General features: G+C 40.2%; 1 protein-coding gene across 3 annotated transcripts in view; it reads left to right on the top strand.

The window, feature by feature from the left end:
- The window catches only part of ATG10 (autophagy related 10), a 300,617-nt gene that overhangs the window by 11,028 nt on the left and 264,390 nt on the right, over positions 1-25,199 (top strand). The window contains exons 1-2 of one of the 3 annotated variants that reach the window (XM_010386038.2): positions 8,347-8,605; positions 21,567-21,686. In XM_010386038.2, the coding sequence (XP_010384340.1) occupies positions 21,579-21,686 (108 nt within the window). In that variant the 5' untranslated portion in view covers positions 8,347-8,605; positions 21,567-21,578. Of the gene's footprint in view, positions 1-8,346; positions 8,906-21,566; positions 21,687-25,199 lie in introns of those variants that run through there. The other 2 variants (XM_030927362.1, XM_030927363.1) reach the window with 2 other exon arrangements.

The raw sequence follows: 25,199 nt of genomic DNA, 5'->3' as shown, positions 1-25,199 counted from the left end.
GGTCACCATGATTAATTTCTGATTATAACCTTTTACTGTTTTTCTACAGGACAATGAATGAGGTAATTCTTTAACACTCTGTTTTGTACCTGGTCATCTTTCCTTGTTAGAAAATACAGATTACACAATCACATTAATGATTGTTGGTATGATTTCATTGTCTCTAGGTATCAATCCCTTAAATTTAAAAATGTGTATATGTTGGTTTCCACAGCCCTGCAAAGCGGGGATTATTACCAGTTCCACTTCATAGAAATATAGATCCTGAGGTTCAGAGAAAGTAAGTGACTGCCCAAAATTTACATACCGTGGAAGGGACAGGACTGAAGCTTGCCCCATGACTTCTTGCCTTCAGATTGGTGCCCTTTCCACAGTATGTCTCTTGTCTCACTAATGAGATAATGCAGATGAAGGGGCTGGGCAAGTGCATATTATCATTATTGCCTCAGGAGGCAACTCCTGATTTGATCTGAATCTAGAACAGCTTCTTGAATTAAATCTGCCCAGAGGCTTCCAGGTTTGCAGACTAAACTTGTCTTTATGCAAAATATCATTATAACACACTAATATCAATATGCAGTTGAATCCTATAATCATAATTAATTCCTGATTAGTAAACATAGCCACACAACATTTAAGGAAACAGATCATTATTGAACAAGGACATTCAAGCCCTTACTAACAAAAGATGGACCCTGGGGCATGTGCATTGATCTTATCTCATTACCCTGTGGTATTTTCTTTGCTGGATGGTGAATGGAAAGTCCAGTACGAAAGAATATCTAGCTGCAAGGTACCAGGGAGTCTATCCTGGGGCCCTGAAAGCACAGTGTGTTTGAACCAAAACTTCTGAAGAGTTTATGAGATTCTGCAGTTCTTTTACTGTCTAGATTATTTTCCACCAACTGCTTTCCAAATCAGTGAATTATGGATATAGGGTGCTGCAAATGTCCTGTTGGACTCTTCTTTTTTTTGTTGTTGTTGAGACAGAGTCTCACCCTGTTGCCCAGGCTGAGTGCGATGGCGAGATCTTGGCTCACTGCAAACCCCGCTTCCCGGGTTCAAGTGATTCTCCTGCCTCAGCTTCCCAAGTAGCTGGGATTACAGGCACACGCCTCCATGCTCAGCTAATTTTTGTATTTTTAGTAGAGACAGGGTTTTACCATGTTGGCCAGGCTGGTCTCGAACTCCTGACCTCATGATCCACCTGCCTCAGCCTCCCAAAGTGCTGAGATTACAGGCGTGAGCCACCGGGCCCGGTCCTGCACTCTTCTTTTCTGCATTGTCCGAAGGTGTTGTACATTCTTTTATCACAGTTTGCTATTGATCTACTTTATCATTTACTTCTTCTTGAGCCCTTCACCATCTTTCACCATTCTCCATTCAAGGACGCTTTGGTTAAGGTTTGGTTCATTTTCCCACGTCTGTGCCTACAAAGACCCTGGACTGCCCTTCCCTTCAGTGGTCCTGGACACTTCAGTGAAGATTGCGACTGAAAAGCCACATGGGTGTAAATTGCCAGGCCCTCATTAAAAGATAATTTCAGAAAAGGGTAAAATCATGACTTTCATACAGATATACCAATGAGCATGTTTAAAAATTATTTTACTCATATGAACCAGGCAAAATGGGATAGAACTGGTTTTTCCATTGGAGGGGTGGGGCAGCCAATTCAAATCACTACCAGACAGGATATAATTTACATATTTACCAATAGCCTATAACTTAGCTCAATTGTAACAAATGTACCACACTAATGCAAGATGTTAATAAAAGGTAAAACTATGAGTGGGTTGCATATAGACAGATACATAGATAGTAATTATCCATACTATCTGCTCAATTTTCTAAACATTTTCTATAAAGTAAATTTCATAAACATTTTCTAAAAAGTAAAGTCTATTAATTTAAAATAGTGATATATACTGCCAGAAAAAGGGTTTATATCACAGTGAAGTTGAGAAAACTGATAACAGTAACAGCAAGGCGATTTCAAGCTTTCCCTTACACCTTCTTGTTGCCTTTAATACATGTGAAGTACATGTATATTTTTGGGGTTTTGTTTTATTTTTATATTTTTAATAAATTTTTGAGGTATAGTTTATATATAATAAAATGCTCCCAACTTAAGTCTACAGTTCAATGCATTTTGATAAATGCATATACTCCATATGCTACAATGGTCTGAATGTCTTTCCCCAAAATGAGATCTTAATCCCCAAAGTGATGGTACTAGGAGATAGGGCTTTTCAACAAACCCAGAACTAGGTCCTCACTAGACACCAAGTCTACTAGTGCCCAGATCTTGGACTTTCCAGCTTTCATAGCTGTGAGACATACATTTCTGCTGTTTATAAGTCACCTAGTTTATGGTATTTTGTTATAGCAGCCTGAATAGACTAAGACAACATATAACCATGACTACAATCAAAGTATTTTCATTATCCCAAAATGTTACCTTGTACCCTTTGTAGTTAATCCTGTCTCCAATCCTCAGCCCTTAGCCACTACTCATTTATTCTAGATTAGCTACTCTAGATTAGCTTTGCCAACTCTAGAAAATAGTATCATACAGTATGTATATGTCTGGCTTCTTTTGCTCAGCATGATGTTTTGAGATGAATTCATGTTGTTGCATTTAGCAGTAATTAGTTTCTTCTTACAGCTGAGTAGTCTTCCATTGCATGGACATACTGTACCACAATTTGCTTCCCATTCATCTGGAAGGATGTTCAGATTGTTTTCAGCTTTGGCTCTTATGAATAATGCTTCTATGAATAATCACATACAAGTATTTTTGTGGACATATATGTTTATTTCTCTTGAGTAAATATCTTGGAGTAGATATACATTTTGTGATCAATATGAAAATAAAAATTGTATACTAATGTTCTATATTGATCACATTCCTTAACTTAGAGCTTGACTTCGTTGATGATTCTAATTTAGAAACAATTTTGCTTCTGAATTTCGTTATTTTTATGGAATTAAACATGTTTGAAAATTATATGTTTTATTTGATTTTTAGTAGTATACATATAATTACAGTATAGAAAATTGGAGGCTGTGACTGGACACTTGGGATTCAAATATTTGTATGGAAACAGCAATGGAGAATTGTCATATTTTAATGATAATCTATGATTATTTAATTATCTGTGCTGCCTTAGAAACATTAAAAAGGTTGGGCATGGTGGCTCACGCCTATAATCCCAGCACTTTGGGAGGCCAAGGCAGGCGGATCACTTGAGGTCAGGAGTTCAAGATCAGCCTGTCCAACATGGTGAAACCCCCTCTCTGCTAAAAGTAAAAAATATTAGCTGGGCATGGTGGCGTGCGCCTGTAATTCCAGCTACTCGGGTGGCTGAGGAACGAGAATCACTGGAACCTGGGAGACACAGGTTGCAGTGAACCCTGATGGCGTCACTGCACTCCAGCCTGGGCGACAGAGTGAGACTCCATACCAAAAAAAAATAATAAATAAATAAAATAAAATAAAATAAAGAAACATTTAAAAAAAGTCCCAAGGTTACTGAAAATTATTTGTAAAGGTTTTGATGTTAGCAAAGGATAAAGGTAATGTAGATTGCAGCAGTGATGTGCTATATAGCTAAGAATGCATGGCAATGAGGCCAACGCAGTGGCTCATGCCTATAATCCCAGTACTTTGGGAGGCCAAGGCAGGCAGATCATGAGGTCAGGAGTTCAAGACCAGCCTGACTGACATGGTGAAATCCTGTCTCTACTAAAAATACAAAAGTTAGGCCGAGCGCGGTGGCTCACGCCTGTAATCCCAGCTACTGAGGACACTGAGGCTGGAGAATTGCTTGAACCTGGGAGGCGAAGAAGTTTGCAGTGAGCTGATATCACGCCACTGCACCCCAGCCTGGGCGACAGAGAGGGACTCTGTCTCAAAAAAAAAAAAAAAAAAAAGGATAGTAATGGGATTATAGCTTCTACCTGTGCTTGAGTTTTTAGTATCTTATTCTTGAGAGTCTAGTTTGTACTATGAAGGTTAGAACACGTTTCTGGAAATGATCCAATTTGAGCAATCTGAATAAGAGTCGGAATAAGTTGAAATATTTTATGTAGTGAATTTCGGTATTTGCTTTGTCTCCTTTTTTTTTTTTTTTTTTTGAGACTGAGTCTTGGTCTGTTGCCCAGGCTGGAGTGCAGTGGTGCCATTTGGTTCACTGAAACCTCCGCTCCCACTCCTACCCCACTCTCTGCCCCCACCCCCAGGTTTAAGTGATTCTCATGTCTCAGCCTCCCAAGTAGCTGGGATTATAGGCATGCACCACCACCATGCCTGAATAATTTTGTATTTTTAGTAGAGACAGGGTTTCACCATACTTGCCATGCTGGTCTCGAACTCCTGGCCTCAAGTGATCCGCCTGCCTGGGCCTCCAAAAGTGCTGGGATTACAGGCGTGAGCCACCATGCCTGGCCTGCTTTGTCTATGTTTTTAACATTCGTAGTTGGACTTTTTAATCTTTCAAGAGTTTGAAGATAGTTGGGAACTATACATTGTATTTTAAATTTATCAGGGGAACCCAATGTTCTACAAGGATCATTCTGGCAGTGGTCTATTATTATCCAGGTGCGTTTTTACTCCCATTGGAATTGGTTGAGAGGGCCCTATGTTCTTTTACTTTTGGGGATGTAGAAAAACTGCATGGCAATAGCATATCCTTCTGGGTTATCAGATTCTAGCCTTGTTCCTTGTCTTTGCAATATGAGTTCTGACAAATACATAATGTCACATATCCACTATTTCAGTAACATATATCATAGTTTCACTGTCCTAAAAAATGCCTTATTCTCCATGTATTCATCTCTTCCCTCTTTGCCTCCCTTCCCCCAAACTCTTTCCACCACTAATCTTTTACTGTCTCTATAGTTTTGCCTACTAGTGTTTTTTTCTCTCACACTTTTAAGTAAGTGCTATGCACACACAGCTTCAAGACAAGTTTATCTCTACCATCCAATCAGATTACCTCCTCTAACTCTTTTATATAATGTATCTTTCCCTAAGGAACTCCTGGAGGGTGGTGGAAGAGAGATCTGCCTACTATAAGCTGCAGTAGAGATAGCTTTTGTTCCCTAGTATCTATTCTTCTCTTCTTTCTTTTAATAATAAAACAATCCCACCCTGTCAAGGTTTGACTGAGCCCATGGCTAGACGCTACATTTTCTTCCTTCCTTGAATATACGTGTGACCTATGGGATATGAGCAGAAAGGATATATGCATGCAAGTAACAAGAACTGGCAAGATTGAGTAAATAAGACATTTACCATGGAACTTAAAAAGTTGTGTCCCTTTATAGGACCATACTATCGAAAGGATATTATGAATTGTTATTTTTGAATAAATCCTGTAATTACATCTTAAAAGACACATTTATACTACATTGTAATTTTTGATAATGAAAGTGTTTATTGGTTAAAGGAAAATGACTTTGAATGTAATGCAGTTTGTATAACCCTATTTTGAATTAAAAAAATTTACATGAGTATCAGAAAACTAAAACAAAAAAACAAAAAAGTTGAAGTTTCAACTTTTAGAAGGCTCTGTGTGAAACATGAGCATTAAAGCATAATGGACAAACAAAAGCCTAAAACAATGAGAAAAAAGAATGGCCACATCTGTAATCACAGTGCTTTGGGAGGCTGAGGTGGGAAAACTGCTTGAGGCCAGGAATTCCAGGTAACAGTAAATTATGACCAGTAAGTTATGACCCGGCCATTGGTGAAAGAGCGGGAGACTTTGTCTTTAAAAAAAAAAAAAAAAAAAAAAAAAAATGGCCACAGAGCTGGAAGGAGAATCCGGGGACTATGGGTTTTACATAAGCGAAAGGAAGCAAGACTTTTTGGAAGTGAGCGATATGTCCAAATGAAACAGAGAAATCTAATAAAATAAGTATTAAAAGGATTTAATAATTAAGATATATCATTATAAAATGGGTATGTCATGAAGTTATGAGATTAACTATGTACATATAAAGCTTCTGGACTATAATAGGTGTTCAATAAATTTTAACTCCCTTTCTTTTTGTGATCAATTCCTTGTTTTATTCAAAGAATACTTACTACTAGTTAGGACTATCGGGACTAGAAAATAATACCCCACAATGAAACTCTCAGAAGCAAAAGTTTTTCTCTGATCTTCTCCTGCCTTCCTGTCTCTTGGTCCCATTCTCCCCTAAGGCTAGCTATAGAAACTAGGCGGGCCATAGACACTAGAACCTCTTTTCCCCAAAGCCAGTCATAAATCCTGGAAATATTACTTTAATTTTCCCCCCACCTTTTTTTGTAAAAACTGGCCATAAAGAAATTATCTGATCTACCTTTTTTGACTGTAGGTCCTAAGACCGTCATTGCAGAGAGGGTCCCGCCCCACACCTGGAAGGAAGGAGTACATGCTCAGAGAGGCCAAGAAGAAACAGACAGGTCTTGCTGGGTTTCCCCACTCAGGGTATTAGCATTAGCGCATATCCTTCTGTCCAATCATATTTGTTCATGGCTGTCCATACTTTGTTGGACGTACAAATGGACATTACAATTTTCCCTGTATCTTTGGGTCTTCATTCTGAAGGTTCTCATGTATATGTGCTAAATAAACTTGCGTGCCTTTCCTCCAATTACTCTGCCCTTTGTGAGTAGATTTGTCAGTGAACTTCAGTGATCAGAGAGTAGAGCTATAGGAGCCCTGCTCAAACCTTGAAATGCTGTGATGACAGACCGTAGCCTTAAAGCACTTTATAGTGTTGTACGGTAAACACATAAACAGGCCAATATCATTCTTTGCCATGAGGGATATGATGACAGGAAGTACATGGGGGTTAATTGAGTTATTTCTTTTAGTTTCTTTGTTTTTGGCATGTGAATTATGAAACTTTAAAACACCTCCAGTGCAAAAAAAAATTTAATTAACATGGTGGTTGGTGCGCTGCGTTTCTAAAATATTGAGTATGATGTAAAGCAGTGCATTCTTTTTTAAAAAATTTATTCTTATTTTGAAACATTTTTGTAGAAATGAGGTCTCACTGTGTTGCCCAGGCTGGTCTCGAACTCCTGGGCTCAAGAGATTCTCCTACCTCGGCCTCCCAAAGTGCTGGGATTACAGGCGTGCGCCACTGCGCCAAGCCGCATTCTTGTTTTCATCTGTGAAATACGTTTTTAAGGTAAATACTTAAAAGCTGATGGAGATACCTGGTCTACTTAAGCTCTCATTGAGAACACACTGCCTTGTGCTTTTAAAAAAATTAAATGGATAATCTAAATTGGCAGCTACTAATTAATTTATATCCATAGTTGCTAAAAAAAGTTAGTGTAAGTTCATTTTTATTAGTCGCACCATTTTGAGTTTTAAACTATTTTACATAAAGTAAAATTTATACCTCTTACGGGTTTCGTCAAACAGTGGTTTAGTCACCAACACAATCACGGTATAAAAGCTCTCAAGCACCTTTCTAGTCAACCCCTTCCTTCAGCCCTTCATCCTGGTCGCCACTGATCAGTATTCTGTCTAAAAGGAAAACTTGTTATTTGGAAATCATTATAGACACAGGAAACTGCAAAAATACGACAGCACCTAGAGTCCGGTGTACCTATCACCTAGTTTCTTCCAATGGTGACATCTTATACAACTGTAGTACAAGATCAAAACCATGTCATGTAGTTTGAAGGCAGGTTTTCCTTTCACTTCTTCGCCAGCATTTTCTCCTTTCATTTCCAACACATTTAACTCTGTTGTTAGAAGGAGCAGATGCTAGTTTTCTTTCAAATGTCTGCTATTTCAGTTCGATTACCCCTGTTACTCTTATATTTTTCTAGTCTTTATCCCCATCGTTTCCCCCCAATTTAATTTTGCTGCTAGTTTTTTTTTTTTTTTCTCCTCTGGGATATGTGCCACAGATGGTACTATTGTCAATATTCGAATTCCTAACTTCTCCCTCCATCCGTAAGTTTTCAAGGGGTAGCCGTGCTTGTGCTTAATTATGGTGTTTACAGGACTTTTTGTAGTGTGTGAATGCTGGCACGGCTCTCCAACCTTAGGGGGCTGCTAGTAACCCGCTCCCCACTCAACGAGCCGCCTTTGTGCTCCGCGGAGGGCACCGCCTGCGCTGGGTTGGAGGTGGGGGTTGCGGGGGGTGAGAGCTGCCCGCCAAGCGAGGGGCGGGGCCTTGGCGGCAGTGGAAGCGGGCGGAGGGGAAGTCTCGCTTCCCTCCTCCACCCCCTCCCAGTCCCGGCCTGGGTCCTAGCCCCGCCCCTGCCCGGAGCGCGCGGCCGATCACGTCACCGGCCTGCGCTAGGCGGTCCCCACGGCACATGGGAAGGCGCAATGCGCACGCTCCGACTCGGTCGCTGGCGGCTCTGAGTGAAGGAGGCCACGGCCGCTTCTGGTTGGCCTCGGGGCGCGCTGGCTTGGGTCTTCCTCCGTCCTCGAGGTCCCAGTAGTCCCAACGTTCAGCCCCCTAGGGGCACCGGCGCGGCAGTGGCCTCGCAGGGCGCTGGGTTCCACTCTCCAGCTCTCCTCCCCCTGGCCCCGTCGCCCCGCCCTCGCCGGGCTGGGCTGCGGGGTCAGGGGCCGAGCGGAGCGGGGTGAGTATTCCCACAGCCCCTGCCGGTCGCCTCCTCCCGGCTCTGCTTCCCACACGGTCCTCGCCCTACTCCTAGGACAGGGAGGAAGGGCTCGCGCGGGTAGGCGGGACACAGCCCAGTCCTGAACAAAAGGCCGGGGAAGCGGATCCCCGCCGGTGAACTGCAGGCCTGTGTTGGCCGCCGCGCTCTGGGCGAGCGGGGAAGGGCGAGGACACTCCCTCCCCGGGACCCCGTCCCCGTCGCGCACAAGGTGTCACCAGCACTCCTGGCCCAGTACCCAAATGCTGCAGCACCCTCGAAGTGGGTAGTTACTACCTTGTGTTTAAAATCCACATACTGATAGCAAATCTTTGGCCATGTGACGTTGAAACAGTATTAAATTACCGGGGTTTCCGGTGGCTGAGTCCAACTTAATTTGAAGTTTCAGATTCATAAAGTATCAGGAGGAATAACTTGATATTCAGAGCCAACAGGTTTTTGTTTTTTTTTTAAACCTCCCAGAAAACCTATAAAATCAATAATTGGCGGGGAGGGCGGGAGAATGATAAAGGAATAGTTGACTGATTTATAGAAACTTTTCGTAGTAAAAATTACAAAAGTATTGGAAATAAGGCAAAAGGATGACAGCATGTTTTTTTCAGAGTCAAAATGGAGCCTGTTTAATAGGCCCACCTGAGGATGATTTAGATGTCTAGGGGAGTGTATTTTGTTTGGCATGATGATATTGATTAGGGCCTAGGCTTTGTAGTTAACATCTTTTTGGGTAATGGAGATGCAAATTATTTGAGTGGGATAGAAAAAAAATACAGTACTCGTAAAGGTTGTAGTTCTATTGCGTTGTAGGATATTAACCATTTTTCTTTTTTCTTTTTTTTGGAGACAGATTCTCGCTCTGTCACCCAGGCTGGAGTGCAGTGGCATGCATGATCTCGGTTCAGTGCAATCTCTGCCTCCCGGGTTCAAGCAGTTCTCCTGCCTCAGCCTCCCGAGTAGCTGGGACTACAGGTGTCCGCCACCATGCCCAGCTAATTTTTGTATGTTTAGTAGAGACGGGGTTTCACCATATTGGACAGGCTGGTCTTGAACTCCTGATCTTGTGATCCATCCGCCTGCCTCGGCCTCCCAAAGTGCTGGGATTACAGGCATAAGCCACCGCGCCCGGGCAATATTAACCATTTTTCTGCCTAACCTATCAAACTTATCCTTTCTTCATTGTTTATGCTCAGTTCCTGAAATGCTTTTGAGCGCACTAAGCCATTCAGCTTGCTCCGTTGTGAGTTTAATAAGTCTTTGTCACAAGTTCATTTTGAGTCAGATTTATAACTTTTGTTATTGGACAATGGTCACTATTCTTTAGTGGCAAAAACAAGTTTATGCTTCTCAGGATGGGAGGACATAGGCCCTGTGTGGTACTCAAATACATCTTAGGACCCCAAGTAGAATCCTTTCTCATTGCTTCCGAAGGGTTAAACAGTGACCAGAGGAAATGTTACAGAACCTTGACCAAAAAATAAATCCAGAGTATTGAGAAATTCAAATTAAAGTCTTGCAGATTGCAGAGTTTAAAAATTGTTATTGATATTTTAAATTGAAGAAATTAGTGGAAATAGTAGTTCTAAACTGCATCCATTTGAATGTGGAGTGTTAAAAGATTATTTCCCCTGTCTCCTGCTTTTCCCTTGCCACCTCCTGTTCTATTATGATAAGGTTAACTGAGATTTTGCTACATGATGGGCCATTCAAGTTATGTATAATGTTTTGTGACGAACTATATGTTGACAGTAGTTCCTGATGCCTAATACATTTCTGAGAAAGGTAAAGCAGCCCTTTAGGAAAAACAGGGAGAGTAAAACTTACAGAAGATTTCTTAAGATGGGCTTGATTTGATGATTATCTTTGAAGCCTAGAGATGTGTTTGGGACCCAGGAGGTTGTGTTTGAATCATAAATATAATCAGGGAATCTTAAGGAAAAAAAAAAGCCATAGAGATCATTTGGTGATTATCTGTTGAAAACAAATGTTTTCAGGGGACAAGCAGCCTGAGTATAATAAAACAATTAGAAAGTTGGGGAATGGAGAATAGGAGAATAAGCTGTACCTGAAGGAATTCTGATTAGGGAATGGTTGCTGAAAACTTCAGAGACAAGACTTCTCTAATGTGCTTACCTGATCACATAGGTTTATAGGATCCAGGAAGAGTGCTTAGTAATAGGAGTTTAGCTTTGAAGCTAGGGTTATTTCATATCACTGTCATGTAACATCTTTCCGAGGAAACCTTTTTATCATCTCTTCTGAGCTCAAGAACCTACAATGGTTTCCTATTACCAACTGTTTTAAATGGAATCTCCTTTGGGTTTTTTTTGGTTTCTTTTTTTGGTTTGTTTTTTAAGAGGTGGAGTCTCTGTAAGTTGCCCAGGCTGGAGTGCAGTGGCTATTTAGAGGCACAATTAGAAGGCACTACACAGCCTTGACTCCTGGCTCAGGCAGTCCTCCTGCCTCAGCCTCCTGAGTAGTGAGGACTAAAGGCGAGAGCTACCTCTCCAAGCTTCCTTTGAGTTTTAAGACTGTAAACTTGCTGCACCCTGTCCCTAGATTCTCAATATCCCTCAATCTATACTCTCCATTCAGGTTCTTTACTGGTGTACCTCATTTCAGTCTGTTCCAAGGTTCACTGCCACTGCCCCCATCCCTTCTATTTTTCTTTCTATATCCTCCTATAATTCAAGGATTAACTGAATTCTAACTCCTGTGGGGCACAGGCTGTGGTTCCAGACTGCCTTAGGTCAAATTGCTACGCTTAACAGCTGTCTTACCTTGGACAAGTTACCCTCTCTGTCTCAATTTCCTTATTTATAAAATAAAGAAAATCCTAGTAATTTACCTTAAAAAGTTGCTGTTTGTTACCAGTTCTTAATATATAGTAATACGTGTGATTTTAATTATTGTAGTCCATACTAATTCTTCAAACAGTGGTTGTATAATTTATCACTGTTTTTTATTATCCATTATTCTCTGATGTTCTTTTCAATTTGAATCTTTACTTAAAAATTTGATTACTTTGAAAAGAATGTGTATTCTGAAAAATAAAAAAAAATTTTGATTACAAACTATTGAAGGCAAAGACTGTATTATACTTCTTTTTGAAAGTCTCTTAAACCAAGTCTGGGTGCAGTGGTTCACGCCTGTGATCTCAGCACTTTGGGAGGCTGAGGCAGGCAAATTGCCTTAGCTGAGGAGTTCGAGACCAGCTTTGGTAACATTGCAAAACCCTGTGTCTACAAAAAATACAAAAAAGTAGCTGTGCATGGTGGTGCACATGTGTGGTCCCAGCTACTCAAGAGGCTGAGGTGGGAGGATCGCTTGAGCCTGGGAGGTGGAGGTTGCAGTCAGCTGAGATGGCACCACTGCCCTCAATCCTGGGTGACATAGACCCCCTCTCTCAAAAAAAAAAAAAAAATATCTTAAACCTCTCAGGATGATCTGGGGGCTCAGTGTAATATTTTTTTCTTCTCATCTTACTATCTAGTTTTCTTTTTCTTTTCTGTTTTTTCATTTTACTTTTGTAGCTTAGTTTCAAAAGTATTTGAGGTAGCTTATAAACTATATAATATATAACAACATAAAAAATAAAGAGAAATCAAGATTGTGGAAATATGAAGCTTGAATAGAAAGATGTGATTAGGGTGAGTTATACTGAAAATATACTGTGAATGTTGTACAGTTATTAAAGGTAGGCCACAAAGTTCCAAGCTTCATCATGGTCAGAGGAAAGAAGGAAACGTATTTATTGCCCAGCAAAAACAGCTTCCTGTGTTAAAATAATTGGGAGGCCATTGCCTGAGGAAGCTCCAGTGCCCTGGGTTCCTACATAAACAAACTAACACCCAACTCAGTCTAAATGGTCTTATTCTAGGAAAATGAAACTTGTAGCTTAACCAATCAGAAACCAACTAACCTCTAACCACTGCCTTTTACTGGAATGATCCAAGTAAGACTACTCCACTTTGACCAATCATAGATTTTCTTGGCCTTGCTTCTGCCGTTTACTCTACAAAAGCTTTCTAACTGTGTCCCTTTGGTGCAGGCCCATGTTGCTTGCATTCTGGAGTTAATTCGTTAATATGCCTAGTGTTCCATTATTGAAATGCTAAGCTTGTGGGAGTTATTTATATCCTGCTCAAGGTCATCACCAAGGTCTGATTTTTCACAAAAAAAAATTTGCAACCTTCTGCATACATGAGTTAACCATTGTCTGCTCAAATAAACATTTTCTTGTTTTTGTTTTTTTGAGACAGTATCTTGTTGTGTCGCCCAGGCTGGAGGGCAGTAGTGCAATTATGGCTCACTGCAGCCTCGATTTCCTGGGCTCAAGCTATCCTCCCACTTCAGCCTCCCAAGTAGCTGGGACTACAGGCATGCACCACTATGCCAGGTTAATTTTTGTATTTTTTGTAGAGGCAGGATATCACCATATGCCCAGGCCGGTCTTAAATTCCTGGGCTCAAGCAATCCACCTGCCTTGTCCTCCCAAAGTGCTGGGATTACTGTGCCTGACCTCAAATAAACTCTTTAAAATTTTAATGTGCCTTAGTTTATCTTTTAGCACTTAGTAAATATTTAGTGAGTGAAATGGAGGTTGTGATCTCAGATTTTAAAGGATATGCTGAGGCCCTAGAGTTAAAATTCTCTAGACTTTGTTAATTCCTTACCTACTTCCCAGTATTTCTTTTCTTTTCTTTTTTTTTTTTTTGAGACGGAGTCTTGCTCTGTCACCCAGGCTGGAGTGCAGTGGCCGGATCTCAGCTCACTGCAAGCTCCGCCTCCCGGGTTCACGCCATTCTCCTGCCTCAGCCTCCCAAGTGGCTGGGATTACAGGCGCCCGCCACCTCGCCCGGCTAGTTTTTTTGTATTTTTTTAGTAGAGACGGGGTTTCACCGTGTTCGCCAGGATGGTCTCCATCTCCTGACCTCGTGATCCGCCCGTCTCGGCCTCCCAAAGTGCTGGGATTACAGGCTTGAGCCACCGCGCCCGGCCCCCAGTATTTCTCAAAGGGGGCTCTACTGGCATTTTTACGGACAACTCTTCACTGTGTGGGATTGTCGTGCACATCGTAGAATGTTTATTTTACCTGGTCCCTCAGTACTAAATGGCAATGGCAAGCTCTAACTTCTTTTTTTTTTTGACAATCCAGTATGATCCCATTTATTTCCAAGCAGCCCCTTGAAGAGTGGGTTCCCCATAAAGTTGGGAACCGTTAGACCTTATTTGCCCATACTCTACTCCATCCAAGCTATGCTGCATCCACTGCCATTTGTTTTATTTTTAAACCTTGCATTCTTTTCAGACCCTGTCTTTGCAGGAGCTCCTTCATATTTTTGGAGTGACTTTGTCTCCACCTGGTTGGCCCTTATTCAAATTTCAAAATTCAGTTCTTTAAGAATTGAATTCATGTGTTCAGAATTCCAAGTTTTGGAGTCTTCCCCAGTTTTGCCAGGAAGTTTGATATTCTTTTCTAGGAGGACACTCACAGCAAGCACTAGGGTATTATAGGTACTGAGTGAATGAATGAAAAACTTGTGGAAATAGAAGGCACATTAGTCTCATCTCTGAACAAAGTTAGTCTCATCTCTGAACAAAGACGTTTGCAAGAAGAAAAATTTAAAGGGAATGTGTCTTTCATTACAAAAATGTCCAACCATTTCCTTTTTTTTATTTTCCAAAATAAAAATATGGCACTTGGTAGTATATTTTAAAGACACTTTGCTCTATCATCTGTATTCAGGCTGGTACTGATTCTGTAGCTTCTGATATTGTGTTGGTCCTTTTTTTTTTTTTTTTTTTGAAATGGAGTCTTGCTCTGTCGCCTAAGCTGGAGTGCAATGGCACGATCTCAGCTCATTGCAACCTCTGCCTCCCAGGTTCAAGTGATTCTCCTGCCTCAGCCTCCCAAGTAGCTGGGATTACAGCCGCCCGCCACCACGCCCAGCTAATTTTTGTATTTTTAGTAGAGATGGGGTTTCACCATGTTGGTCAGGCTGGTCTCGAACTCCTGACCTCAGGTGATCTGTCCACCTTGGCCTCCCAAAATGCTGGGATTGCAGGCATGAGCCACTGCTCCTTTCTGTCTCTTCTTATTTTTTGGATACTTTTGGCCAAGGATACCCCGTTATCTCCTTATTTCCTAATTCTGGGAATCTTGGCATATGTGCTGACTATAGAGTTTGTTGTACTAGTTCTACCACCCGCTGTTCAAAGGCAGCAAGAGAGTTTGAGCTGGTGGATCAGCTCAAATTGTCATCAGTGGTGGAACAGTTGTTCTTAGGTGCTTGCAGAGTTTTATTATTAAAAAATTAAAATCTTTTAATAAAAATAATGATAGTGGTATCAGAAAGATTGGATGTCACATAGATCTGTGGGTTTTGTTGTTGTTGTTGCTTGTTTTAGAGACAGGATCTTGCTCTGTCTCCAGGCTGAAGGGCAGTGTCACGGTCATAGCTCACTGCAATCTTGAATTCCTAGCCTCAAGTGATCCTCCCACCTTGGCCTCCCAAAGTATACATCAGTTTGTGTAAGAAAAGTTCCAAGAAGTGAATAGACCTGAAAGTTGAAGAAAGGTACTATAAATGAGAAGAGATATATAGAATAAGTCCATTCAAATTTTTACATTTTTTTTTCTTTTTTTTTTTTTTTTTTTTTAAGACAGTCTCACTTTGTCACCCAGGCTGGAGTGCAGTGGCACAATCTTAGCTCACTGCAACCTCCGCCTCCTGGGTTTAAGTGATTCTCCTGCCTCAGCCTCTGGAGTAGCTAGGACTACAGTGCACGCTATTGCACCTGGCTAATTTTTGTATTTTAAGTAGAGAAGGGATTTCACCACGTTAGCCAGGCTGGTCTTGAACTCCTGACCTCAGGTGATTCTCCTGTCTCAGCCTCCCAAAGTGCTGGGATTACAGGCATGAACCACTGTGCCTGGTCTGAATTTTTCTTTTATTCATTTACAACTTAAAAAAAAATTTACTGTTTGCCTATCTGTTATAGATGCTAAGATACAAAGTGTAAATCAAATCCCCAGACACTGTAGACGTTGCGGTATCATCTTCTGGCATTCATTGCAGTGGGTGAAGATGGCAGAGGCTACCCTGATTTTTGTTACTTGTAGGTAAACCTTTTTTTTTTGCCTGCATCTTTTTTCTTTCTAGTCTTTAAATTAAGATATTCCACCAGGCTATGTTTAGGCACAAGTTTCTTTCCAACAGCTTTGTTTTTTTTAGAAACATGGTGAATTCTTTCAGTTTATAGGTAAATCTTTTAAATCTTTTTTTCCTCCGTCTTAGAACAGTTTTTCAGTTGTACATTTGCTTATGATTGTAGTTCAGAAATTCCAGTTATTTGTAGGTTGGACCTGTGTTCTTTGTCCTTCCCATCAAACAATATGCATTGTTTTCATCTTGGTCTTTTTTCTTTTGTGTATTTGGAGAGGATCTTATATGCTTATACACTGAAACTCGAATGTGATTTTTTTCCGGCTTCTATACATCTCTCTGTTGCCTTGAATGTAGAATTTATATCTCTACTGTTACATGTTTGAATTTCCTTCCAGTTTTTTCTTATGCAGTTTCCTTTTTAATCTCAGCTGTTTTTCCTTCCTCATCTCTTGCTTTTAGATGAGGTCTTTCCCTTTCTAAACTTTTTCTTTTTAAAATTGGGAACACAGAGTAGATAATTCCTCAGTTTGATTTCCATATTCCTAGTGTAAGCCCATTACTGGAGCAAGCTTTACCTCTTCCTGTTTATGGTAGTGCCCCTCTTTTCTTATGCAAGAGCTACTTAAAGGTCTTGTGTTTTGGTTTACTTACTTGACAAAAGAGGGGCATGTTGACTGGTCAGAGTGACCAAGCGTTCCTTCCTTCGTCTCTCTCACTACATTTAGAAGCTGGAGGAATCTTCCTCTTTTTGTTAGCTTGGAAAGCAGATGAATGGGTACAACCAAATTTATGAAGGATAGATCATTTTCTATACTCAGGAGAGGTCTTCCTTTCCTAGTGTTGAATCTTTCGGTTCTTTAACTATAATGAGGGAAGTGTTTTTGTATTATTTGAAATAGTTTATAGTTTTTTATTTTTTTTATTTTTTTGGGGTGTTAGTGGTGAGACTGTACTATTTTGAGAGCTCATCCTGTTCCTGCAGCAAACCTGTTGCTCGCTGCACAGTACTGAGTGTACCTCAGGGCTTTACCTTCCACATCTGGCCATGCACACTGCACTACTGGGAGAGAACTGCCTTGAAGGAGAATTACCAGTGGGGCTAGAAACCAGGAGGGGAGGGGCAACTCAGGATCTGTTTCTCTGAAGGGAATACAGAATGGGAGAGGGTGAAATGACCCTGTTCCCAACTGACCTAGTGATAGAGAGGTCAGAGCAAGCCTCAGCTACCAACAGAGATTCCTCATTTCTAGGCTAGGTACAGTGTTGCCTCTTATTTAAACTTTGATTTGGAATATGTATTCCAATGGGAAGGCAAGGAGGGAGAATTGAGCCCTACTAGTCACCTGTTGTCCGGACTGATCTGACTTCTCTTTTGATGTATCTCTGTGCTATTTTATTGGATTGCCCAGGGCCATGCCTTCTGTGTCCCACCCAGGCTGCCAAATGTCTTGAAATCCAGGTCTTTTACCAGCCCTATCAAAATGATTCATCTTTTGTCTAGGGATCATGCTAGTCTTTTAGCATGATTCCCTTTGAAAGTATCCCAGGTGCTAATTAAAAGTAATTATTTTGGGGTCTTCAGAATCAGGTTATCTTTCGGCCAAGACCTAGGATTCTGCATTTAAATTTGCACTGTGGTTGCTTCCTTGCTCTCTAAAATTTGAGGACCACTGCCTAAGGACCTTGCTAGGTAAGTGATTAAATTAATCTAAATGAATTCAAGCCAAATTGCCATGAAAGTAGTGGGTTGATGTTTAACTCTCCTAGCTGATATTGCATGTTTTTTAAAAAAGAGTCTACACTTAGAGTTATAAATAATGTGGAATTGTTGCTAGGAGGGACAAGTATTCAGGAAATTGCCTACTTTATTAGTCAAAAATGATTTTTAATGTTTAAATGTATGCATAGCATGTTCTGTGGTAATCACATTTTTGTAAATGATCTTAAGTTCTGGGAAATTTAGTTATATTTCTTATAGTGTTTTAGTCCCATTATGACTTTGATATACATTGATTTATAGATTCATCAAATCAATGGCTCCAACTAAAACAATAACAAAGAATTAGTTCCACACACATTATATTAAAAATCACATTAAACAACATGGAGAGTGGTAGTGAAAAAATTGTTTTCAATTAAAAAGGATCATTTAAACAATGATTATATAGTGTTAGAATTCACTAAGCCTGCTTTTCTGGAAAGATATGTTTGAACAGCAGCAGAATAAACATCTTCTATGCTTTTAGTCTAAGGGCTAACTTATAGTTTGGAAAGACTACCCTCACTTGGCGGGGAAACTTACTCTATTTTCCAATCTTTAGTCTCTGGTAAAGCAGTTAGAGAAAGGTTTTGATTGAATGTTACGTAACAAAAACAAAAACAAAAACAAAACAACACAATTCTTCAGCTGGAGTAAGTCTCAAGCAAAATGGATGCATTAACAACTTAATGCTGGTCATGGTGGCTCACACCTATAATCCTAGTATTTTGGGAGGCCAAGGTGGGTGGATTGCCTGAGCTCAGGAGTTTGAGACCAGCCTGGGCAACACAGTGAAACCCGGTCTCTACTAAAATACAAAAAATTAGCCTGGTGTGGTGGCGTGCACCTGTAGTCCCAGCTACTTGGGAGGCTGAGTCTGGAGAATCGCTTGAACTTGGGAGGCAGAGATTGCAGTGAACTGAGATCATGCCACTGCATGCCAGCCTGGGCGATTCCGTCTCCAAAACACAAAACGAAACAAAACAACTTATACTTTATGACACAAGGAGTGCTGACTCATTTCTAACTTTTACTTACAACTAGAAATGAGAGATTCATTGTTTAGGATGAGATGAGAATTGAAATTCATCTTTTTACTGAGAGTTCACTTGAGTGACTGTTGTCACCTGTAGTATGAATTTAGTTTAAGATAACTTAAGTCTGGAAACATATGCAGTTCACATATCTAAGGTTTTTCAATTTGCAAAATAAGTATTATTCTTGCTATTATTGCTTAATAAGCCACAGTTGTGGTTATTTCCATTTTTAGCCATATTTTCATCCATTTCATTATAGGAAGTTCTCAGATTCAAATTTCTGCCTCTGCTAGTTTATGAATTTGGTAGAGGACCAGAAAGTATTACAACTTGAAAACTACGTATAAAAATGTTGATTGAATTATATTTACATTTTTGAGTTGAAATATTCTTGCTTGAGCAAAAAAACAATAATTATTCCGTGATATTTCATTATGGTACGTTATGATGAATCGAGTTGAGATGGATATCTTTTTAATATAGTATACTTCCTAATTTTGTAATCAAGCCATAAGTGTTTGTATTATTGTATGTAGCATCCTTCAGCAAAGCCTAGTCCTTAGATAATTTTAAAAGTATTCAACCAAATATCAATTAGTGTTTTGATGTTCAGTCATCTTGCTTGTAGCACAGTGCTGTTAATTAGATACACTATGGCTATTGAATGAAAGTTTATGTTTAAGTATTTTCAATACTTCAGTAAACCTCAAGTAACTGGAGGGCTTAGGTTACTTTGTTCAGTTTTGTTACTAACTAAGAGTCTGTTGGCGTTTTAAAAATATTACTAAGTATATTAGTGTTTTTTATGAACGAAAGTTAATTTTTCTTTGATTTAGTATCTTTCGATATATGTCAGGATCATCATACATTTGGAAAAATTTCCTCTGACTGCACCATATCAGTCTTCTCTTGCTATTCTAGTTTTGCATTCTCTCTGTGATTGATGAAATGGGTTCTGTTACCATCTACGTAATGTTGATATAGAATCGGTATTTCCAGCCCAGATTTCTCTTTCCTTTTGAGTTCAAGACACACCTCAAAATGCCTGCTAGACCCCTTTACTTGGACATTCCACAGGCATTTCAAATTCAAACTCAGTATGACCAAATTAAACCCATCTCTCTTCCCAAACCTTTTCTTCCTCCAGACTTCTGTCTTACTCAATGAACCACCACTTAAAGGCAGAAAGCTTGGAATCTTTTCTCTCCCCTGTCCCCCACCAATCTTTTCAGTTGTATTGTCCATACCTAGTTCAATAGCAGTTTATTTTTCTTAGAGAGACTCATTTTATCAAATCTTTCCAAGGCATTTGGTTATAGAAATATCAATTGTCCTTCTTTTTTAATTTTTTTTTTTTTTTTTTGAGATGAAGTCTGGCTCTGCCGCCCAGGCTGGAGTGCAGTGGCGCCATCTCAGCTCACTGCAAGCTCCGCCTCCTGGGTTCATGCCATTCTCCTGCCTCAGCCTCTTGAGTGGCTGGGACTACAGGCACCCGCCACCATGCCCAGCTAATTTTTTGTATTTTGAGTAGAGATGGAGTTTCACCGTGTTAGCCAGGATGGTCTTGATCTCCTGACCTCATAATCTGCCTGCCTCGGCCTCCCAAAGTGCTGGGTGAGCCACCACGCCCGGCCCTCTTTTTTTACTCTTATGTTTTGGTTTGTTTAACATTTAATTACAGTATATATTTATGATAGGAGAATAAGGTTTGTGAACACACAGTTAACTGATGGGAGCAGAGGTGCTTCACGATCAGCATGCTGTAGACATGAGTCAGTGTCGATTAATCTGGCAAGTTGGTTAGATGGAGGTTGGGTAAGAGAGTTCCTACTGTAATTATTTGTATTTCTTATCTCCCTGTGTTAGAATATGAGCTCTTACAAGGCAAGGACTATATATTTTTTCATTTTTGTATACCTAACTTTTACTTATGCACAGTGCCTGCTACTTAATAGATATTCACTATGTATTTGTTGGATGAATGAACAAACTTACATAGATTATACTAAATTTGAATAATCAGAAATGACACTGGTTTAGGAATTAGCTAATATAGACATATCATTGACCTTGGAGCCAAACAGGGGTTTAAAATCCTTGCAGTTTATATGATTTTAATTCAATTGAACAAAAGCATCTGGAGTGTTTACTATGCTAAGCACCAAAGATACAGAAACAGGAATATAAAAACAAAAAAAGCTGGGCATTGTGGCTCATGCCTATAATCTCAGCACTCTGGGAAGCCGAGGCTGGTGGATCGCTTGAAGTCAGGAGTTTAAGACCAGCCTGGCCAACATGGTGAAACCCTGTCTTTACTAAGAATACAAAAATTAGCCAGCGTGGTGGCATGCAACTGTGATCCCAGCTACTCGAGAGGCTGAGGTGGGAGAATCACTTGAACCTGGGAAGCGGAGGTTGCAGTGAGCCGGCATCATGCCATTGCACTCCAGCTTGGATGACGGAGCGAATCTTCATCTCAAAAACAACAACAAAAAAATGGGGATAAGGTGAGAAAGATAGGAAAAACAAAAACACTTTTTAATTTTTTTTGAGATGGGGTCTCATTCTCTTGCCCGGGCTGGAGTACAGTGGCATGATCATAGCTAACTGCAGTCTTGAACTCCTGGCCTCAAGTGATCCTCCTGCTTCAGCCTCCTGAGTAGATGAGACTACAAGTGCACACCACTATGCCTGGCTGTTTTTTAGTTTGTATATAGACAGAGTCTTGCTATGTTGACCAGGCTAGTCTTGAACTCCTCAGTTCAAGCTGTCTTCCTGCTTTGGCCTCCCAAATTGCTGGAATTACAGGTGTGAGCCACCATGCCTGACCAAAACCATTTTTTAGTGGCCTTGAGGCCATTCTACATCCCAAATTTTGGTTTATTGACAGAAATAAATCAGCAGAATTCCTTTCAATATCATTCTAAAGTTGATGCTAATACTTAGTTTTTATATTGCAGTTATCATTTAACATGGAAGAAGATGAGTTCATTGGAGAAAAAACATTCCAACATTATTGTGCAGAATTCATTAAACATTCACAACAGATAGGTGATAGTTGGGAATGGAGACCATCAAAGGTAAGAATGGAAATGTTTGTTTTCTATCTCAAAAGAGGATTTTTTGTTTTGTACTGTTTTGGTTTGTTGACATGTAAAACCTCCATAATTGAAATTAAGGTATGAAAACTGGTTTGATTTAGTAAAAGGCTTAAATTGAAGGATGTCTTACAACAGATGTCCATTTTCTTATTTCAACTATATATATTCATTATTATCAGGCAAATGAAGTATTATTTTGAAAAGTCCTTAGGTAACCTGCTTAATTTAATAGATAGAAATTAGCGTATTAATTATCTGAATGTAAACAGATGTTTCTGTGGTGCTTCAAATCATCAATCCTAAGTTAATATTCTTAGGAAACTACTTTCGCCTAGAGAGTAAAAAGATAATCTTGAAACCAAACCATAAACAATCACAATTTCTGAAATATTGAGGACTGTATTAATTGGGAATTTCCTATTAATATAAACATATTTCAAAATATTTTTTCTTTTTTGTGACAGAGTCTCACTCTGTTCCCCAGGCTGGAGTGCAATGGCATGATCTTGGCTCACCGCAACCTCTGCCTTTCGAGTTCAAGTGATTCTTGTGCCTCAGCCTCCCTAGTAGCTGGGACTACAGATGTGCACCACCACACCTGGCTAAATTTTTTGTATTTTTAATAGAGATGGAGTTTCGCCATGTTGGCCAGCGTGGTCTCGAATTCCTGGCCTTAAGTGATCTGCCCGCCTCAGCCTCCCAAAGTCCTGGGATTATAGGTGTAAGCCACCACGCCCAGCCCCAAAATTTTTTTTTGTTTTTTTGAGATGGGTTCTTGTTCTGTTCTGGAGTACGGTGGCGCGATCTCGGCTCACTGCAATCACCACTTCCTGGGTTCAAGCGATTCTTGTGCCTCAGCCTCCCGAGTAGCTGGGACTATAGGTGCATGCCACTGTACCTGGCTAATTTTTGTATTTTGAGTAGAGACGGGGTTTCACCATGTTGGCCTTTCTGGTTTCAAGTGATCACTCCTGACCTCAAGTGATCTGCCCACCTCCACCTCGCAAAGTGCTGGGATTACAAGCGTGAACCACCACGCCTGGCCCAAAGTATTTTTTTTCTCTTGGTTCGATTCAGTAATAATAATGTAAGAGGCCTATGTACTTATTTCCACACTTACAGTTAGTTCTCTGTCAAAAACTGTTGTTTTGTTTTGTTTTGTTTTGTTTTGAGACAGAGTCTTGCTCTGTTACCCAGGCTGGAGTGCAGTGGCACAATCTTGGCTCACTGCCGTCTCTGCCTCCTGGTTCAAGCAATTCTCATGCCTCAGCCTCCCAAGTAGTAGCTGGGATTTTAAGTGTCCACTACCATGCCTGGCTAATTTTTGTATTTTTAGTAGAGACAAGGTTTGGCCATGTTGGCCAGGCTGGTCTCGAACTCCTGACCTCAAGCCACCCTGCCTCAGCCTCCCAAAGTGCTGGGATTACAAGCATGAGCCACCACGCTTGGCCTCTGTCAAAAGGTTTTTAAAGAGTTCCTTGAAATCCCTTCCTCAGAGAATAGGTAAATTTTCTCTACTTAACATTTTACCCGGTTCCTGAAAAGTGACGAATCCTGATTCTCTGCTGGTTGGATCTGTTTCCTGTATACACTCGGAGGAATGAACAGTTTGGGTTGGATTTCCTATGATTCAGAACTGGACCTGGGAGGCGTAGGTTTTGATCAGGTCCAGAGTGTCACTGGGGAAATAAGCCATGATTTCCTCTTGGGTCATGTACAGGCTGAACTTTGACAGGGTGGCTTATGCACAGTTCAGAGGGTAGGGTCAATCTTTTGTGGTAGTCCAGTCCCACTCTCTAAGTAGCGACTAGACAGTTGATCACCCCTCAGGAAGTCTCCCTCTCCAGGATAATGTGACTGTGCTAGCACCTCTCATTGGTTTTGTTCCTGGCTATATTTTATAGTTTTGTTTGCTATAATGTTTCAATTTTTATTCATCTTGTTTTTTCTATGATTATTGCTGACGTGAAACAACTGTAATTTTGTATATTAATTTTGTAACCATTCAGTCACCTTCTTGAATTTCCCTATTTGTTTTCATGGCCTTTCAGTGGTTTCTCTTGGGTCTTCTAGGAATGAGGTCATCTGCAAACTAAGAGGTTTTTTTTTTATTGTTTTTTAAATTGACTTCTTTGTGATAGTTCTCTCTATTATTTTATGCATTGACTAGAAAAATGTTAAGTAATAATGATAAGAAATCTTACCTTGAGCCTGATTTAATATTTATGCTTTTGTTATAAAATGATTAAATAAAATATTGATTGTTTATTTATTGAATTAGTATAGGTTTCTCACTCCTTTTGACCTGTAATAATTTGTGTGATTATTCCTTGGGGACTTTGCCTTTTCACCAGTTTTTTTTTTTTTTTTTTAAGAAATTTTTCTTCGTCTTAAGCTGGAGGCAAGATGATAAAAATTCCTGTTACCATTCCATTACCTGGCAGAATGTGGGAGGGGAAGGCTAGGGAAGGAGCTGGGACTGTGTATGCATTTGTGTTTGAAGGGTGAGGGGGGCTGGGGCTCAGAAGGATCTTCAGTAGGGAAATTCTGTCACAAGTTTCTCCACTGAAGTTGTAAACTAATGCCCCAAGAACTGGTTATCAGGATTTGTTTTCATTATTGACCTTTCTCTAAAAAGGTATGCCTAAGTCTAGCCTTCTGTTGGCTGCCACTGGTTGCTTAGGTAGGAAAGTCCCTTACCTTTTGGAGTGGGAGTTACACCTCTAATTAAGTGTAGTTCACTTTCATGTAGGGATGAGCACTGAGACAGTATTGAAACATTACAGTAAATGGGGACAGAACAATAGGAAGACTGAGTCCGGAAGTCTGTGGCTGACCAGAGTGCCTGGCCTATTGCTAGGTTGGAAACAGGGGTCCAAGTGTTACCAAATCTTTTGATATTTTGAGAAAGGTTAAACATTCAGATTTGGGTAGAGAGATCTCTGAATTTTTAGATGTTGGCAACTAATTAAAAAATATTATTTTTCCAACAGTAAGGACCAAACCAAACATGCCAGTGATGCCCAATGGGATGGTCAGTTTATGACCTCTGGGATTGGGTGTCTGTCTGGTATGACTGTGATTTCTCTTCCAACCCCGCCTCAGCACATGCTATTGAACTGAATTAGTGACAGGGGCTCTAGGCATAGCAGATTCCTGTGTTCTCAATTTGGGCATATTAGTATTTTTGCCACCTAATTTCTGCGATCCTGTGCCGTTTTTCTGAAGGGAATTGTGAATCAGTCACTTGGGTATATCCTCAAACCTTTCCTTGTATTATGTAGTATCTCAAGTCTTTTTCTGGGACTGTTTGGAGACAGTATTCTTATACTATCGTTTTGCTTTTCAGGCCTCAGAAATTTATTATGTTTTTAAATTGTTGTATTGAGGTATAATTGGCATACAATAAACTGCATATATTTAAAATGTACAACTTATTAAGTTTTGATATATCTATAGACCTGTGAACCTTTACTAAAATCAAGAGTGAAC

Source organism: Rhinopithecus roxellana, chromosome 3, assembly GCF_007565055.1.
Source record: "Rhinopithecus roxellana isolate Shanxi Qingling chromosome 3, ASM756505v1, whole genome shotgun sequence".
Taxonomy (NCBI): domain Eukaryota; kingdom Metazoa; phylum Chordata; class Mammalia; order Primates; family Cercopithecidae; genus Rhinopithecus; species Rhinopithecus roxellana.
Note: the sequence above shows the minus strand (reverse complement) of the source record. Positions and strands in the feature narration are given on the sequence as shown.